This window comes from Podarcis vaucheri (genome assembly GCF_965113315.1).
Source record: "Podarcis vaucheri genome assembly, chromosome: 4".
NCBI lineage: Eukaryota > Metazoa > Chordata > Lepidosauria > Squamata > Lacertidae > Podarcis > Podarcis vaucheri.
Genome location: NC_138762.1, coordinates 30,971,351 through 30,991,399, shown reverse-complemented (window position 1 = coordinate 30,991,399; position 20,049 = coordinate 30,971,351). Strand labels below are relative to the sequence as shown.

The 20,049-nt window shown below is 41.0% G+C and overlaps 1 protein-coding gene across 4 annotated transcripts in view; it reads left to right on the top strand.

Annotated features, from left to right (window-relative positions):
* Positions 1-20,049, top strand: part of DCLK1 (doublecortin like kinase 1) — a 200,260-nt gene that overhangs the window by 17,897 nt on the left and 162,314 nt on the right. For all 4 annotated transcript variants that reach the window (XM_082221572.1, XM_082221571.1, XM_082221573.1 and 1 more), the window contains exon 3: positions 2,011-2,357. In XM_082221572.1, coding sequence (XP_082077698.1) covers positions 2,011-2,357 — 347 coding nt within the window. The remainder of the gene's footprint in view (positions 1-2,010; positions 2,358-20,049) is intronic.

Below are 20,049 nucleotides of genomic sequence, written 5' to 3'. Positions count from 1 at the left end.
CTGGTAAGGTTTATTTTGCTTGCCGTATGTTTTCTGGTATTTCTGTAGTAGAGTTTGGAAGAGATACCAATGCTGTTGCTCTTCTTCACATAGCGCACTGCAATATTGATACTCTTGGATCTAGTGTGGTGTAGAGAGGCTCACTGGGTGGACTCGGGGCAGTCCCTGCCTAACCTACCTCTCAGGATTGTTGTGGGGTTTAAATGAGAAGGGAGAGAATCATGTATGCCACCTTGAGCTCCTTGGAAAAAAAAAAAGGTGGGATAGAAATGCAACAAATAAATAATAACTAATGATTAAAAAATTCTTCATGGGAGCCAGCTCCTAAACATTAACAACTTACACCATTGTTTCAACAGGAAGGTGTGTGCAAGTGTATGTTACCATTATAAAATATGTATTATTGTTTATCTTTGCATATATTAGGACAGACATTAAAAAGCAAACAAGCCCAAGGCAGCTGTGCCTTCTGTTTGTTCATACTAGTCTTTATTTAGCTTAAGGCTTGGCTTGTAGCGCTTTCCTTTCTCTCTCAGTTTTATATTTTAAGAGTAACAATTTAAAGGAACCAATTATGTCTTCTCAGATAACATTGGCTGCATTCACACAGCATGATAAGCTGTGGTTTATGTTATGGTTTTATATACTACTTTTTGGCCCAAAGACCCCCCTGCCCCAAAGTGATGACTGATAAATGCAAGTCAGTCGAAACAATATAAAATAGCAAAACCACAAAATACCCACCCAATTGCACTAGATGTATGTTTGTGAGGTGTGTTCATGTTTTCACCATGGACACAGTGCATTCCACCTCCTAGGTTAACTCATGGCACAATGGTTTTGCCAAGAACTTGTAGATCACTCTACCTTCACTCCTTCCTGCAAGTAGATCACTTCCACATTACTTCTCCCTGCTAGTGAGTGGGAACAGCAAACCATGACAGTTGGCTTACCATTAAATGTAAACTGGGGATTGTCTTTTGTTCTGCTCCAAAGCAAACCATGGTTGGTAAGCCAGGAACAAACATTGACTTCAGATTGTAGTTCATTTAGAGCAAAACGAAGCGTAATCCCTGGTTTGGATATGGCACTCAGTCAAGGATCATAGTTCGTTGCTTCTAATGGAAAATAGTTAAGGCAGGAGTGATCTGCTTGTTCACAGTAAACCATTAACTATGGCATGTGAACACAGCCAATGTGTTTAATATTGAAGGCTGCATATTATGCATGGCTATTCCATAACTGCATCTTCTAGAGAAGGTTTCCAGGGGCTTATAGTTCTCTCCCAGACATTCTCCTCCTGAAATCCTAGAGTTCCTCAGATTCTGGAGTATATGTGGTGGATGCTCCTAATTTTCTTATTCAAAACCTCCAGGAGTTTTGAAACAATTCTCTTTCTTTCTTTCTTTCTTATTGAATTTATATACCACCTTATACCCGGAGGTCTCAGGACAGTTCACATAACAATCAGGGTAGTTTATTTATTGTAAAAAGGAAATGCCTCTGGGACATAGGAAGTAGTAGTTGTTAGGAAAAAAACTGGGGCCTAATTTGAATAGTAGAATGTCTGGCATCTGGTGGCTTTTGTGTTGTGCTCCGGAATCGGCCCCTCCCTTTGTGTGTTCAGTTAAGTTTCATTAGAGAGACCAACTGTCATTTTTGTTCTTGCCTCATGTTGTTTTAGTTTCTCTCAGACAGTATGTTATTATGTTACAGTTTTCTTTATTATTAAAGCTTTGTTTGACATGTATGTGAGCTGCTTACTTTGCTGAAAGAAAAGAAACTCTGCTGAAGAATGGTGGAATATCCTAAACTGTGTGAGTGAGGGGATATTCCCAGTCTGGCAGGAGGACTGATTTTATTAATCACCCCACTCTCTGCAACAGTTGTATGCCTACATCTTCTGCTTAGGTTGTCATAAGTAAAATGGAGAGTGCTTACTCTAAAAGATGTAAATGTCGCAGGAGGAAATGACATTTGAGCTAATGATCTGCACCTTCTTTTTCTTAGGAGAGAGCTATGTGTGTGGTTCGATAGAGCCCTTCAAGAAGCTGGAGTACACAAAGAATGTAAATCCCAATTGGTCAGTGAATGTGAAAACCACCTCCGCTGCCCGCACAGTGGCCTCTCTTGCCTCAGCCAAAGGAAGCCCTTCAGACCAGAAGGAGAACAAGGATTTCATTAGGCCTAAACTGGTCACAATCATCAGGAGTGGTGTGAAGCCCCGTAAAGCAGTCCGGATTCTGCTTAACAAGAAGACAGCGCATTCATTTGAGCAGGTTCTCACTGATATCACTGATGCCATCAAGCTGGATTCCGGAGTAGTTAAGCGCCTGTACACACTGGATGGGAAACAGGTAAGAGAATAGCTTAAGCTACCTTATTAAACAACAACAACAACCTCACAAAAGTCTAGCTAGATCTGGTGGCTCTTTTGATGAAAACTCCCTTTTCTCTGGCCAAAGATCTTGCAACCTTGATGTAATAAGGACCTAAGCCATATTTAATTTAACACCTTGCAAAATTCTATACCTCACAAAGTAGTTATTGTTAACTTTAGTCTTTAAATTTAGTTATTTTCAGAATTCAGATACATAAATAACAAAATATTATATTTCTAAAGCATACAGTTTCATACCTTGTTATAAAAAAATCAAGTTATAAAACATGTTGATGTGTTTTTAAGTTTAAAACAATAAAAAATAGCAATACTCAGTTGAATTTAATTACTGAATTACTATTTTAATGTGTGTGTGTGTTATACAATGCAATAAAAGCTCAACACTTTTCAAGAACTGCTTAAGCAGCAACCATAAAATATTTTCTCAAGTGTTTTATGCTGTATTATGTCATCTATGAGACAACTGCCAGTGTAGACATTATCAACAGTATGAACGTTACTGCTATTTGGGGAAAAGTCCCCCTTCTACCTCTTGTACTGGGCTCCTTTTCATTCTACAGTTCTGAACACGTTTGCCTTTTCTTTCTCCAGCTGTGCCATATTCCCAGGTAGGGGAAAATGTAGTTCTCTCGTTCTCTCTCTCACTCACACACACACACACACACACACACACACACAATATTCCTGTAGTACAGAAAGATCCTAGAGGCAGACTTGGGAGTAAGGACTGAATCAACTGCTGAGCATTGTCTCTTTGATTGGTTGGGGCTCCATGCTTCAGTCCACCACAGACTTTTCACTTGGGATAACAGGAAATGTAGACTGTTGGTAGGGAATGGTTCCCCCTGCCTTTTTCGTTTTGGGCTTGTACCAAGATTTTAGATATGTCAAGAACCATCTGTGGGCAACACAGATCTAACCCTTCTGTATCCCCCATTTTTATCAAATCACTTTGGCAACTGGCTAGCACCTCTGGACCACATATAGTCCAATCAAACCAATTACAGTGATGGCGGCTCCTTATATTCCCTACTAGAGTGTACAAATTTAATAATATTTTATAATGGTGGTGGTAGTGTTGGTGATGATGATGTAAGCATTGTCATAAGAGCTGATGCATCACTGATCTCCAGCAGTGTTACTGATGGTTTCTCAGATTAATGCCAGGGCAGACACAGTGTCATGAAACATATTAGCCACTCTGGGGTGGTATTTAACTAAGTTTAACTCAGAATAGACCCACTGCAATTAATAAACCTAACTCAGTCATGTTCATTGATTTCAGTGGGTCTACTCTGAGTAAAAGTTAGTTGGATCTTTGGCTGAAAGGGTGGGATACAAATTTAATAGTTTGCTGATATCAGAACAAATGTCAGTTCCTCGCTTTAGACCTTTACTTGCTAGTATATGCAGTGCTGGATAAGGTTTTCTCTCTCCTCATTGAGCATCAATGAATTGCAGGTTACTGAAAAGCTCTCTGGCTAATATGAGTTAGAAATTCCATATGTAATAATATAATAATTATGACTGTTGTGTGAGGGTTGTCTTTGTCCCATCTGCTATTGGTTTGGTTTGTCAGATATATTTTGAATAACTGGCATGGGAGCTAAGGACCAATCCAAGCACATTGCCCATTCCCAATGTGGAGACCACAAAAAAATAACAATTCTGCATGGCAGTGCCCTAGAAGAGCCTAGTCTTGTGAAGTGGCAACAATCAAGAACATGACCAAAGCATGAAACTCTCAGGAGAAATTGCTATCAGAGGTCTTTGTCTTTGTCATAGAAGCAACCCCACCTGCAAGAGTTTCATAGATGAAGGGGTTGTGCTGATTTGCTTCTGATATGGATTCCAGGACTCCACTCAACTGCAATGGCAAATTCCAGTTCTTTATTACCCTAACTTAACTGAGATTTAGATAGTTGCAGCAACTGACTTCCTAAATGTCTAAAAATAAAATTGACACACATCTGTTTTCCACCTCAAAAGTTCAAACACAACTCTTCACCCATGTGGATGCTTCCCATGCTGATCCCTTCCAACTCTACACTCTATGATTCTATAATGGTCAGTGGTTAGCGCTAAACCAGAAGGGAACTCCAAGAGCTTCGTGCAATGTTCTCCATAACCTGCACTGGGATTTCGGCAGCATTTCCCATCAACTCCAGCGTAAGCACTGTGATTATGGCCCCAATTGCCTAATGACCGTGCATTGGAAGTAGTCTGCATTTTCTCATTTCTCACCGAGGGAGAACTAACCAGAGTTTATTTGCAGACAAGACAGCAGGCTTCAGTAATTCCAAGGGGATGACTTTGGATCAATGTGGTGACTGCATTTGATTTGTAAGAGCTTTGGAAACTTTGTGTCTACTTGAGCTGCTGCAAGACAATTGTCCTGATGCATGTCTTCCTCTCTTGCTAATTGTATTCTGTTGAAGTGGCTGGGTCTGCTGCCTAACCTTAGCAGGCAAGGGAGGTGGGAGTGTTGCACCCCTTTGTCTTGAACAGAGACCACTATGTCTGGTGAGTAAACAAAGCTGCTTAGCAAGCAGAAACATCACTCAGCGATTTTGCACTCAGCGGGAATAACCTGTTGGTCAGCTCTGCGTGTGTGTATGTGTGTATAAGGGAAGCCATTGATTTCCATCTGACTTAAGCAATTGATGTTCCATTTACATTGCCAGAGCCCTTTTCTTCTTGGTGGCATTTGAAGTAGAAGGATGGATTTATTTACTTTTTTGTCGCTTACTAAGTTCCTTGCTGAGTGTGATTAAAGGGAGGAAATCCATGGTAAATCCAAAAGTTTGTTCCACTTGTGCTTGTGGATAAATTCCCATCTGTGGCTCCTGCAGGGCATCCAGAAAATTCCAAATTCCCTGCTCTGAGTGGCTAAGCCTTAATTGGAGATTTCTTAGATCAGACTTTTAAAACCTTAAAGCCTTATTGACTGGAAAATGTAATTTTGTTTTTTGAGGATCAGAGGATAAAGCTCTTCTAGTACAATCAATCTCCTTGTGAAACAGAGATTTGAGTGAAAACTTTTCAGTTTAAGTATTGAAATATTGCCACCCCTCTTTGCTGCAGGTCACATGGAAGTCAATGTAACCTTTTATTGCCCAGTTCCAGTCTTATTGAGAACAACATACTCACCCCACCTCTCTCCCCAGGCAATACTTTAAACAGTATGATATTCTTAAATTTTCCAACTTTGCTGAAGTGTTATTGGCTAACCTGTGTTTGACCTTGTCCTGTGCCTCTCTCATGTGCTCATGAGATTCCACTAGGCTATCTTGATGGAATCTAAGGGTTCAGGAGTAGTTGCTAAGATTATGTGAACAAATACACCATTAACGGCTTCCACAATCCCTGTAGAGGTGTGCTTGGTGGCACCTTTGTTATATGTCATCATATGCTGAAGACACACCTCTTTACCTGGCCTGATACCACACACACACACACACACACACACACACACACACACACCTCCCCACTTATGTGAGGGGTTAAGTTTTGGCATCCTGTGTGTATAAGTGAAAATCACATAAGTGAAAATAACGTAAATGTCCTCTCTGCCACTCTCTCTCCAATCCAGATAAAAAATACTGTACCAAAAAAGATCCACAACTGGAATTGAATCTTTGGGGCTGGCGGGCTGGCAGTAACCTGCCCTGGGACTTCCTTATATTTATCATATCCAATCTTTCCCCCTAACTGGGATTTCACTACATGGTGAAGGGTGGTTAAGAAATCAAACAAACAAACAAACAAACAAACAAACAAACAACAACCATACCTGTAAGTAGTAGTCATGGATATATTGGGTCAACAGGATGCAACTTAGCATTTCTTCTGATACACATTCTGATTTGCTGTATGTTTTATCTTCTCTTGTTAGGTCTATGGAGTCCACATTAGGGAGACTCTGAGGGGAAAAAACATTGGCAGCAATGTCAATGTTGATGGGCCCCTTCCATTTGTGAGCCATGATGCATTTGCCTCCAGTACTTCCCCTTAAAAGGGGCCTGCTCCAATATTAGTAAAAGATGAGTTCTAAATTACACTTTTTCATATTTGCTCTAAAACTAATGTATGGTATGAGATCTTTTGTATCTGTGTATTCCCCTCCCCCCACCTACATAATTTATTCCGATTGTCCTGGCCTTTGGCTAAACTTATTGATTGATTGAATTTATTATGATTTTTTTTTTTTTTACATATGGTACATATTCCGCCCCCTCCCCCCCCCCCCGGTTTGCTTCTACTACAGAACCCTACAAAGCCTCTTTGAAGGTTAATGCATTTGCTACAGGGATATTTTTCCTCCTTGATGAAATTTTGGCTTCTGAGACTTTTAATCAGGATTTTCAGCGGGAACAAGTCCTTGAAGTTCAGATACTGGAGGAAATATTCCTTGAGGACTGTGGTTTTACAGTAGCCCACAGCTTCATGCACAGGAAGAAGGGCATAAAGAGGGAGTATGAAATTGGCAGGGAGGGGGAAGTTCACAACTATGGAGAATGTGGCAGAAGGTCACAGCATTTTCAAGACTGGTGGAGGAGGATAAGACTTTGAAAGCAGAGTTCAGTATAAACTCCTTAGAATGAGATGGTCTTCCCAACTCTCTCTCTCTCTTGATATGGAGGATTTGCTCTTTCTCTGTTAAGTGCTGCATCTTGGAAGCTTCAAGTATTCAGAATTCCTTTAAGGCTTTAGGGCTTAACGATATAAGGATATTTACTCATCAAGTGAGAGTCAAACCTCAGTTTGAACTATTCTTAATTATCTTTTGACTTGGGTTAAGCAATCATTTTTCTTAAAGCTGATAGACTGGAAGGACCCAGAGGAAAATAATGGACCAGTAAGTCAAGTCTTTGATTAAAAGGATAGAAGGCACCATTGATCACTTTACAAACACATCTGGCCCGGATCCTCACCGTAGAAATAGCAGGCCTCTCTTAAATGTGGGCTCATTCCATTTATGTGATCTCCAGGTGCAATAGCAATGTCCTTATTTCTTTCTGTCACCAGTCAATCATTCAAGTTATTGGCTGTCCTTCAGGGCCAAGGTAGCATATAACTGGAGATCAATATAAGAAATAAAACTCAGAATAAACACGGTACAAAAATCGTAAAAGCATCAGCCATAAAATCAGTAGCATTGACAACATCCAGCAGAGAGCCATCAGATGATAAATTTAAACCAGCTGCAAAACGTAATAGAATGTCTGATCAAATAAAGGGCTGTGTCCATTGTTCACTGGCAGCTGGCGCAAGTGCTCTTGTACTACTGGATGCGCAACAGAAGAATCCAACACAACATTTGTGCTAGCAGAAACTCATTGTGCAACAGACTGTGCAGTCTTTTGCACAAAGAAGTTATCAGCAACCTGATTATGTGTTCTCTTGTTCCATAATGTTCCACTGGAGCAAAATAATTCACCAGTGGAACAAGAAGACCACTAAGTGACTCTATCTTAGTCCTACTCTGGATACAAGCCAAAGTTTCTACCCAGCTTCAGAAGGACAGTGATGCTGGTGCCAGAGGATTTTTTCCACAGATATCATTCTGTATGTGACATATTGTGATTGAGAGAGCCCTCTCCCTGATTGCTGTCCTTCAGATGGTAGGGTGATATGGAAGACCCTTCTTTGCTCTCTAACTTCAGGTGGTAGGGTGACACACAGGAAAGCCCCTGAAGAATGCAGTGTACAAGTAGGCTGCGATAGTATCAGCCTTCATGATTCATTGAAGGGTGATAGTGGGCCTACATAGCCAAATAAATGAAAATAACTAAGTCCTAGGCCAGTAGTGGAACCTTTTTCAGATGGAGAGTCTCACTTCCTTTGGGGGGAATTTTTCAGGAGCTGCATGCCAGTGGTTGATAGGGCTAGAGACAAGTGGGTGGATAAGTGGATGTGACTTTAATATAAACCAGAGGTTTATACATACACCACTCTCCACACAGGCAAGCCATGGTTAAGCATGCCACATTCCAGCCAGATAAAAGTCCTGAAAAAGAGTGTGGAGCAGATTTGCCCTGGCACAGGGCATGGCCTAGCAATAGTCCTGAAGGTGTGAGAAAGAGCCCTGAAAGACCGCATTTAACCCCTGGACCTGAGGTTCCCCACCCTTGTCATAAGCCATTAGGGTCTTTGTAGATTACAACCAGCACATTTAAAACAATCTTGCCTGATTTACTTGCAGGGAATACTGGTGAAACATGTTCCTTATACCAACTGAAAATAGTTGCTAGGTTACTAATGGAGAGTTCTGAGAAATCTTCAGGGACAGTGTCATGTAAATGTATTGCAGTGGCCCAATCAAGAAGTTACGAGGCATGGGAAACTCTGTCCCTTGCTGCGTCCCAGGATCCAGCAGTGATCTAAATGCAGAGTTGGCAGCTGCAGGAGTATCCAGTGGGAAGCCAGGTCAGGGTCAGGGCTGAGAGCTGAATGCAGAAGACAGGGAGACCATTGTGTCTGAGGAGATTGGACAAGAACTTCCAGAAGAACCTACCAGGCCCTATGGGCCCGCAGCCTGAACCCTCGTGGACACCTTTCCCTGAGTCTGAAGAACAAAATACCTCCCACTGCACATCACTAGTCCAGCAGTGCTGGGAGTGCACCAGAAGGGAGGATATGGAACAAGGAGGAGAACCTGCCTTCAGGGCAGAGGGTTGGACCTTTAAGGCTCTGAAGTTCTCTCGAGGGAGTAGAGCCTGGAGGAAGTAGTCTGGATGCAGAGGATAAAATGCTCCCAACCTTCCTTTGAGCAAATGGCTCACTTGGAGCTGTCCATGGTTCTGCAGCTACCTTGTCAGTTGCAGCATCTATCAGCACATGGCAGCCATATTCAGGACATAGTCAGCAGGTCTCCAGCAACAGGAAGTAGACAGTTGCTTTAGAACACAGCACCGGATGACTAGTGTATTTGCCAGGAGACTACTCCTTTTAGAAGCAAATCTATAGCTGTAGCTGTAGCTGTTACTTCCATTCCTTGAAGTTTAGTATGCAGACTATCTGTCAGCTAGGTAAGTATTCTGTTGAGCTTACTGTCCTGTGTAGCTAGACTATTACAGTTCACTTGCTGGGGAAGAAATACGCGTGTAATATTTTATGTGTCTCTCGGGATCATTCACAGGAGCCAGCATCTGACTGGAAAATGTAATGTTAATTGGCACAGAGACTGTAAGATGCTGTTCTTAATCATGTTTGCAGCTTTTTAATAGCCCATAGTTAGTTTTCAGAGCAATTTATTCTTTTAAAAAAAAGAAATAATGCCACTTTTTGGAGAGGGAATGATTTTTCCAAGTGATATATAATACATGTAAGTTTTCTTTAAAAAATAATAATAGAAAACACGCAGCCTGCCTTTTGGCTAAAGGGGTCTCTGTAGAAAACCGGTCAAAATAGACCTTAAACTTGACAGAACAGCTACAGAATTGAATCAATAGTCAAATACCCTTTGCAACAAGAGTCTTGATTAATTAGAAAAAGCAGGCATGGGTGCCTGCCATAATACTGGGACTGTGATGGAAAAGGTCTTACTTCTAAACCTAACCTCTATGCCACATGGCACCTAAATCAGAGCCTCCCTGGCCATTTAGGGCTTTGAAATGGGCTCAGAAATGAAGTGTCAGCTGGTGTAGCTGGTTCAGAACAGACAATACTTGTGTGGACACGATCCCACCAAGGTGCAAGCAGTAGGATTTTGTACCAGCTGAAGTTTCTGAAAAGTTTTCAGATATCGGTACACACATCACCAGTGCATAAATGACAGTGTCTGGGTCTCACTCTTCCAGAGGTAGGTGTTATTGAATCCAATAACAGCTGCAGAATGGGCATCCAGGAATAATGGGACTTCCCAGTGTTTTGCTCTGCCTGTCCCATGTACGACGAGCTGCCTTTTGGACAGAAGTCATGGGTGTGTCCTCAATGCAATGAGCTCCTGTCTCTCTGAGAACAAGTTTGTTCCCTTGAGACCAAGGTAATGGACCTAGAAAAGCTAGGAGAGGCAGAGGGGTTTGTGGACGAGGCTTTTGGGGATGTTGTAATGGTGTCCCACTCCCAAATCTATTTTTATGTTATCAGTCTTGTGTCCTATAGCACCCCTAAACTGTAAATCTCATCTGGACAAATGCAGTCTTGTCCACAATGGAGGTTTTGTTCCATGTTGTATAGCTGTAATCAACACTGGACCTTGAACTATAATAAAGGCTACTTAATCTGGGAAATGCCTTTCATCTTCAGGCAGAAGAATTTCAGGAGAAACATTGTAGCCCAGTGGTAGAGCATCTGGTTTGCATGTAGAAGTTTTGGACCCTTGCACCCCCAGGTAAGGCTGAGAGAGACCCCTGTCTGAAACCCCAGAAAGCTATTGTCAGTCAGTGCAAACAATACAGAGCTGTATGGCCCAATAGTCTGCCTCTGGGTAAGGCAGTGTGGTCCTATGTTCCCATTTCTCAACACTGGTAGAAATGTTTAGTCAGCTCCAAAGCATGAAAACTCAAATGTATGTGATTTGTTCTCCCCTGGAGGGTTATATTCCCAGCGTCAGCAGGAGTTTATGGCTTGGACATGCTTGTTGAAAGCAATCTGACATGGTAATTGCTAAGAGATGGAGGTCAATTAAAAGACAATTTTACTTTGTCAGCTTGATATTGCTGCTTTTACCAACTTGCCTGAAGTCTGAACTTTAGAGTGCTTCGGGAATCCCTTACCATTGTGGCTGTTTTGTTTCATCTTGGACATCTCCAGGAAGGAACAGCACAATTATATCAACTGTTTCTTTTGCCATACCAGTTATTGTGATGATTATAGAGTAAATGGCTACAGCCAGTTGGGGGGAGGGGGTTGTGGCCAGCTTGCAAACATGGCTAGCATGATATAGGTAAAAGTAAAGGGACCCCTGACCATTAGGTCCAGTTGTGGCCGACTCTGGGGTTGCGGCACTCATTTTGCTTTACTGGCCAAGGGAGCCGGTGTACAGCTTCCGGGTCATGTGGCCAGCATGACTAAGCCGCTTCTGGCGAACCAGAGCAGCGCACGGAAATGCCATTTACCTTCCCGCCGGAGCGGTATCTATTTATCTACTTGCACTTTGACGTGCTTTCGAACTGCTTGGTTGACAGGAGCAGGGACCGAGCAACGGGAGCTCACCCCGTCACAGGGTTTCGAACCGCTGACCTTCCGATCGGCAAGTCCTAGGCTCTGTGGTTTAGCAATAAAATAACAGTAGTTTCCAAGCAGCCAGATCTAATTGGGTGTATTGTGTCCTATTCTGGGTACTGCACTTTAAAGTGGATGTTGATAAATTGGAACAGGTTTAGGAGCACTGTGGAAATTACCAGGGATATTGAAAACAATTCCAGTGATGAAAGATTGGAGGAACTGGTATTTCTAGCCTGGAGAATAGAAGACTAGAGAGTGTGTGTGTTTGCTTTCTTCAAACATCAGAGGGGCTATCACACAGAAGAGGGCCAATACAGTGGTACCTTGCTAGATGAACGGCTTGGCTCCCGAAAAATTGGCTCCTGAACACTGCATACCCGGATGTGAGTCTTCTGGTTTGCGAACGTTTTTCAGAAGCTGAATGTCTGATGTGGCTTCCGATTGAGTGCAGGAAGCTCCTGTAGCCAATTGGAAGCCGTGCCTTGGTTTTCCAACAGTTTTGGGAGTTGAACAGACTCCTGGAATGGATTACCGGTAAGTTCGAGAACCCAAGGTACCACTTTACTCATTATTGGCTGCCCAGAAAGGAAATCTTGTACCTCTTGTACACAAAGCATGTGATTTATTACTGAGACATATCCTTTTGCGTAAAGTACTTTTTGGAATTCCACTACTACTTGAGAGATGGTGGCATAGGCTGAAAGTTCTGTATTTGTATAGACATTTGTCAAAACAAAGAAACCCACAGTAAGGTAAAGCAACTTTCCATAGACCCAGCATTAGCCTCATTTAAGAAGGGAAATATTTTGTTGTTGTAAAAAAATGACTAGAAGGGTGTGTGTGTGTGTGTGTGTGTGTGTGTGTCTTCTTCTGCTGTTGCTTTCTTTCATACTTTTTATAAATGTCTTTCACATTTCCTTGGCAACACAGTTGTCTTCATTGGTTGCTAAGGAACTAGCTTCTTTAGCACAAAGAACTGCAAGGTTGCTGCTGCTACCCAAGGATTTGATTCCTGGCACTGGTAGACAGTGGAAGATTTTCATATTGCTTCAGATGAGGTCCTCATATTAACAAACCTTATTTTTTTATTTTTTAAAAACTGCTTCCAAATCACCACCCTTCCTTAAAAAATGTAAGGTGTCACAAATTAATCATGCTGCAAATCTATATAACTTGCATAATAAGCAGTAGTTATACAATAGAAATAAATTCTGCGGCCAAAAATGGCTGTGTGTATGCAGAAGAGGAAGCTGGTGGTGCTTGAGAGAATCTCATTTCTGAGAGAATGCTGAAGTGGTGTAGCATTATTATATTTATTTTGCAGTGTTAATACATAGGTTATAACAAGCATAGCTCAGATTTTACTGTGAGCTGGTGTCAAAGCTAGCATGCTTCCTAGCCATTGAATTAATTGGCCTGTTTTATTTTGGAAGTAAGCAGAGGAAAGCATTGTTACTCTAAACGAGGCAAAATTACTTGGGGCTGATTAAGCATTGCCAGTTGACACTTTACAAAAATAACAGTGGAAGGTTTTTCCACGTTCCTTTCAGATGAGGTTCCTGTATTTGGCAGCCTGAAAATAAACAAAATGTGATATTTAAAATAAATAAGTAGCATGTATCACGTATAATGGGCTATCTTTGAATAAAATGTTGGCTTGCTTACATCATTTGGGATTACCATGAAATTTACCTCTTGCTCACTGACGTATTCCTTATAATAAACTTGCAGGGGGTTGGAAGGAGAAGCTATAATCCGGGTCATCTTAGTAAACAGAAATGTAAAATTAGCAGCTGTGGGCCATGCATGTCACTATGTATTTTCAGTGATTTAACTTAATTCCAGTGTACTTCTGGCAAAGGAAGTCAAAATTTAAAATCAATTTCTTCCATTTTATATTGGAATAATAAAAATGAACCTATATGAGAGCGCAACTCATGAAGAGCAGCCAATACATACTGTTATGAGGGGTGTGTATGTGTGTTTTTAATTGACTGGCTGAAATAAAATGTCAGTATTTTGTTGCTACTGAAGCAGTTTAGCTGAAGAAGCCATTTTGAATGGGTGTCCATCTATGTGAAACAATAAGGATGAAGCTGTCTTTCTTTGGAGAAGAATAAATATTTTGGTATGCGTACATATCTGCCTTGGTTTCCCCCATTCTGTGTTTCCTCCTGCCTCCTATTCAGCAGCCTTTTTTTGAACACATACCTGTGACAATATGTAACTTTGAGAAGAGTGGAAATTTAAGAACAGGTCTGCCAGTTGGTTTATTCAGCTGGAGAAGGCTATATGAGGATGGGCTTGTTAATAAAATAGCTATTCTAAATTACTACAATGAATCTGGAACTTCATGTTGAAGACAGCATGGGAGCTGCATGATGACAGCTTTAGCTTTTTATTATATAGAGAAGAATATATAAATACATTCAGTTTTCATCCTCTCTGCTATAGCCAGATCATGCCTTGGTTACTGCAAATTTCTGTGTTGCCCCCTCTCTTCTTTTTGGTAATTTCCTCTCACCTGTGTCCCAACAGTTTAACTGCCAGAATTTTGATGTTATTTGTACTGTTGTCCTTCTATTGTTAATTCAAGGTTGGTTTATTCCCCCTCTATACTCATACCAATATCTCTTCACTTCTAATATATTTCTGATTGTTCCTTCCAACCTTTGTCTGGTAGAAGACAAAAATCATTTACTTTTCTTGTCTCCTGCATCCTGTGATGTGCTTCCTTGAATCCCTAGATGGGTTTCATATCCCTCTCTGCATCCAGAGCACTTACAGCTATTGTAGAAAGCTAGCTTCCACAGATTGCCAACTTTGCAGGGAGATTTTAATCTGAAAAAATGGAGCAATGGGTAAGAATTAAACATTTCAAAATAGACTCATCCCCCCTCTCTGTCACCATTTACTAGCATGAAAAAGCACGACTCTGTGTGATCTTGACTGTATCTTCTCATAACTTCTAGCTTAGTTCTTTTAATTTGGCCTTTGTGAATTAGGCAATGCTGGTTTGTGCCTCAATGGACTGCTGAGAGAAGGGTAGGGTAATCACTGTGAAACATTATAGAATGTAGTTTAAGAGATGTTAAGTGAGTTACTGGACTGTGGTGGCATTGGTTTTTCCCTTTCACAACCAAGAAAAAAGCATACAAGGGTCCATTGTACTATGCCAGTCAAGTAATCCAGCACTTGCATAGTCATCATTTCTTTATAAGGAAATGTACACTGCAACAGTTGTGGGAAAATCTCCTGGAAATGGAACAGAGGAGGTCAAGAATGCTCATGCCTGAGGTTCTAGAGTTCGTGCAGAAAACTTGTTACTTGTGCCAACTTAAAAGAAAACAACATTTAGTCAAAAACTGCATTATGTTAATACTTAGGGCATATTTAGATGTGGGAATTATTGTGTTAATCCACCTGATTATAATTATTATTTATAATTATTATTTTTTATATTTGTATACCTCCCTTCATCTGTAGATCTCAGGGCAGTTCACAACATAAAAACACACAAAATACATAATAAAAAAGAACAAGAAGAAACCAATATCCTCCCAGATTCTAGCACTTCTGTCCTGGTTTCTAATGCTCCTTTTATACTGCATTACCTGTTGCATTATGGAACTGTGGCTTCTTGATGGGTATACAGTGGTACCTCTGGTTACGTACCTAATTTGTTCCGGAGGTCTGTTCTCAACCTGAAACTGTTCTTAACCTGAAGCACCACTTTAGCTAATGGGGCCTCCCGCTGATGCCGTGCCGCCACCACACGATTTCTGTTCTCATCCTGAAGCAAAGTTCTTAACCCGAGGTAATATTTCTGGGTTAGCAGAATCTGTAACCTGAAGCGTATGTAACCTGAGGTACCACTGTATTGCCATGTTGCTCTGAATTTCACTGACATCTGTGGGCGTGGTGTGTGTTGCCAGCCCACTTCTTTTTGTGTGTCCCCACTTCTGTTTCCCATAATACTGTTGCCACTGTAGCCTGGGAACACCCTTCAATCTGCCTTATGCAACTGTCACCACTTGCCTCAGATGTTCTGTTAAGACTTATCTTTTTGCCCAAGCTTCCACTGACCTATAAGCCTGGTTCCTGTTATATGTTTGGCTCCCTTGCATTTTTGTTTCATTATTTTTTTTATGCGTGTTTACCTGTTTCAACACCGCTGTTTCATTTTAATGATTTTGTTTGTTTTGTAATGCACACAGCTTAAGTGATATATTTTTAAAAAAAAAAAAAATTAAAAATTTTATAAATGGTTTTAAACTAACATAAAATGGAAAGTGACGCACTGGCCACAAAGCCTGTCCCTGTCCTAGTGCAACACTACAGCTGGGATAGCTCAGTTGGTAAAGCATAAGTCTCTTAATCTCAGGCTTATGGGTTTGAACCCCGTGTTGGGCAGAAGATTTCTGCATTGCAGGGGGTTGGACTAGACAACCCCCTTGGCCCCTTCCAACTATATAATTCTATGATTATACATTGTGCTGCCACCTTCTGTTGCAGCTCCCTTGCTATCTCCTCGACAGCCCCCTCCCTCCTTTCCTTCCACCACTTCCCAGGATTTGGGGTGCCATTCTCACCCTGCAGCGTTATACTTTGAGGTGGGTGGCCTGGCTGCACTAGTGGGATTTATATATTTATTCCCTCTGTATCCCACATTTCCTCCAAGAAGCTCAAGGTGGCACACGTCGTTCTCTTCCTTCCCTTTTTATACTCACAACAGCCCGGTGAGGTAGGTTAGGCTGAGAGATTATGACTGGTCCTGGTCAGTTTCATGGCTGAGCAGGGATTTGAACCCTGGTCTCACAGTCCAACACTCTTAACTGCTATGCCACACTGACATACCAGTAGCAGTCACAGCTGCAGCTGAGAGTTGACCAATAGTTGAGCAGGCCCAATAGTTGTGACCTCAGTGGGCCCTACTATGTGTGGCTGATGGGGTGCAATTTGTCACCCTTCCTGGTCTGCCACCAGAAGCACATATTTCACTGTGACTTGTTGCTGGGCCGGCCCTGGCAGCCCTTTCCTCGCTTAAGAAACACTTTTAATCTACCATATCTGTGAACCTGTATCCTTCCTGGAAGCTGACTTAGCACTGACTTGCCCCTGTTAACTACAGTAAAAGGGGGAAATGCTCTGTGGAGAGCATAATTGGAGTCCTTTGAAGAGGAAATGCTAAAGTATACACTTAAGCATCATAATTGGCTAAGACAGTAATTGGCTAAGACAGCAGCTATGTTTTATTGTGCACATTTATATTCAAGATTAGTGAGTGGGAAAGAGCCAGGCTGCCTTAACAAAATGTTTATTGTGCACAGAGTCCCATCCTAGACTTATTTTTCCTCTCCCATCCCTATTGAATAGCTTCTTTCTTTTTAGGCATGGCATCTTGAGGAAAAGCACTGTTGAAGTTGTAGATTAAATGGTGTTAAGCAATTTCAGAAACAGATTTGGCTACATAAGAATTGGCCCCCAGGGGAATGAGTTTGCCAGCAGTATGATTCAGGTGTGTTTCAGTCTGGTATTGGACCTAGGTTTGGCATGGAGACTTTACTTGAAGCCCTGGTTTCTCTGTAGGTTGATAAAAGGGATCATACCCTACTGATGTTATTATAATTCTCAAAAGATTTGGATTTATTTTTTTTAACAGCACTGCCATATTGGATGGGTGTCTGTATTTTCATATTGTGGAGACTAACTAGGAGAGCTTGGAACAGCCCTACTCATAAGCAGGGGACAAGGGGAGGAATCTTCATAGTCTTCACCTACACTATACTTTTAAAGCAGCGCCATAGCACTTTAAACAGATAAAGAATCTCAGGAACTGCCATTTAATGGTGCTGAGAGTTGTTTGGAGGGCCCCCATTCCCCTCACAGAGCTCCATTTCTCAGAATGAGTTAACAGTCTTTCTTCAAAGGGAACTGTGGGAACTGTAGCTCTGTGAGGGGGAATAAGGAAAATTCATATTAAATGGTGAAAAAATGTGAAGTGTCATTTTGATGCCAATGATATTGGACACTGCAAAAAAAAAAAAAGCATACATGCGTGAACAGCAGCAATCCCCAAAATAAAGACCCACCTGGAAGAACCTATGGCTGAATTAGGGGAGGAAACAAGACAATTAAAACAAAATAGTAGAAAACTTTTCACTTAAGAAGTCGATGAACAGAATGCAAGTTGTTGCTTTTTAAGAGGGGAGAGGTTGGAATAAGGGAATATCTCAAATGCTAAGCTCTAAATGGTGCAGTTGTGATGAGCAAGGGCAATATGTGTGTGTGTTATGATCTTTTCAGAACTCCCTTGTGGGAAATTCTTCCACTGAAATGTGCCTAATGGTGGTTAAAGCTATGGAAGCAGGCACCACATTAGAACAATTATTTTCATTTATTCAAGAGCAATGTATTCAAGAAAGGGCTTTCTCTAAAACTGAGTACCATCTGGTAGAAGGCCAATTCATTTGCTCATCTTATTTGACTTACTGCGTTAAAGACCTAGACTCTGTGCTTTTCTAACACCTGCAACAATGTGAATGGTATTTGTATATGTGCTGGTATTTGTATATGGTGCTTACTGTTAGTGACTTCATATCTAATTGGTTGATGCTGTTTTAAAATGTGGATGCTCAGAGATTTCTTTGATACATGGAGTGGTATATAAATGAGCTAAATAAATAAAAATAAGGCAGAATCTATTAGCGTAAAATCAAATTCAGTGTAATACTAAAATTACATATATTTCTCCATCTTTTATAATAAAAAGACTTTGATCACAGACTCAGTATGCATTATTTAGAGCATAGTGTGTTTAACGTGATTCTGTTAAATATGCATTTGTAAATCTGCCAGCACATAAATGGAATCAAGGAAATTCTTAGATGTATTTTTGATTGCTACAAGTGTGTATTCCCACTTTGAAAAGAAAATACTCTGAAGAGTGCCATAAAATATCAGTAATGTACAGTCAGTTTGAAAATGAGGTTTCTACTTCTGAATTAGCAGTCACCATTTGATTGCATCACAATTCTTGTGTGACTGCTTCTGATCTGCATTCCTTTAAAATGGTTTTATTTTATGTCTGTTCTACTCTTTATATGAGGTTTGCAATTATTTTCCATCCAACGGATTGACCAGATCCACACCTGCTTAGCTTCACTTTAGCATCAGGTACTCACAAACCACTTGATGTTGAGGATACATAAAAAAAGTCCTGCTGACCAGGTCAGAAGCCCCATCCACATCCTCTTCCACATCCTGATTAGCCAGATGTCTATCAGAAGCCCATATGCAGGACCCAGATGCAACAACACTCTCTCCATTTGTTATTTCCTCTACCTGAGACCTTTGAGAACTTCTGTTATTCAAAACAGAGACACTGGCTGGATAGATAGTGTGGCCTGCATAAGGCAGTTTCATCTGTCCTAGTAGTGAATGGGTAAACATTCCATTTTATATATCTGGCTTTCATAGAGAGAATTCTCCCCCTCCCGTCCCTTTTTTTTTCTGTTTGTGTCAATGTGACCTTATGCCTCCTAAATAAATGATGTGTTCTCCTGGAAATGGTCTATGAAGGCTTACTCATAAGGAGAGAATAAATTCCCTTGAAGCCTTTTCTGTTCTCTGAATATTTAGTTTCTGTTCACGGTGACTAATATAATTGTCAATGCCCAAGTCATGCTAATGTCATTATCTTCACTTCAGACCGTGCTCATTGTGAATGGACACAGCGAAATCAATTTAAATCAAACAAAATTCCTGTTAAGGATGTCTAATCTGTAAACACTGGAAGTGCTTCGTGCTCATCAAAAAAGCATATTGGAAGCACTGATGGAGTGTTTCATTGAGTTAGCCAATAGACATCTTCAAACAGTATGCTCTGTAGACTCTTGCACTTGCCTAAATTTACGAGCCCACAAAAGGAGGGAGACTGAATTGTTGCTATAATTAAGTCTTGGATTCTTCTAAGCTATTCTTCCAGGTGATAGAATGACAAGCAGCTCCCACAAAATTAATAGCTGACCTTTCCAATGCAGATGTGCTCGTCGTAAAGTTATTTAGTTCTATAAAAAGCTACTTCTCTCTCCTGTGAAAACTGTCTCCTAATTAAAGGCTTTAATTGTGTAGATTCAGAGAGATTTGAATTAAGATGGGGATGGCTGGGTTTTTAAAAATGAATTCCAAAAATGTTCTTGACATGCTTGTACCTGTGTCGTGTCTCCCAGGATACTTTTGATGCATTTGGTAAGCATCTGATTCGTTTACTAAGTCCCTGAGTTCAAGGCTGCTTGTGGAAAGCAAGGTTTTAGAAGGAGCAGCATTGTACTACTTTGAACCAACTATCTAGCCCTGGATGGCTGACTCTGATGGTTTCTCATGGTCTTTCCAGCCTTGCTCCCTGAGTTCTTACATCTGGAAAGGCCTAGGATTAAATCTACTGTGCATTACCAAACCTGAAAGCTGCTATTGAG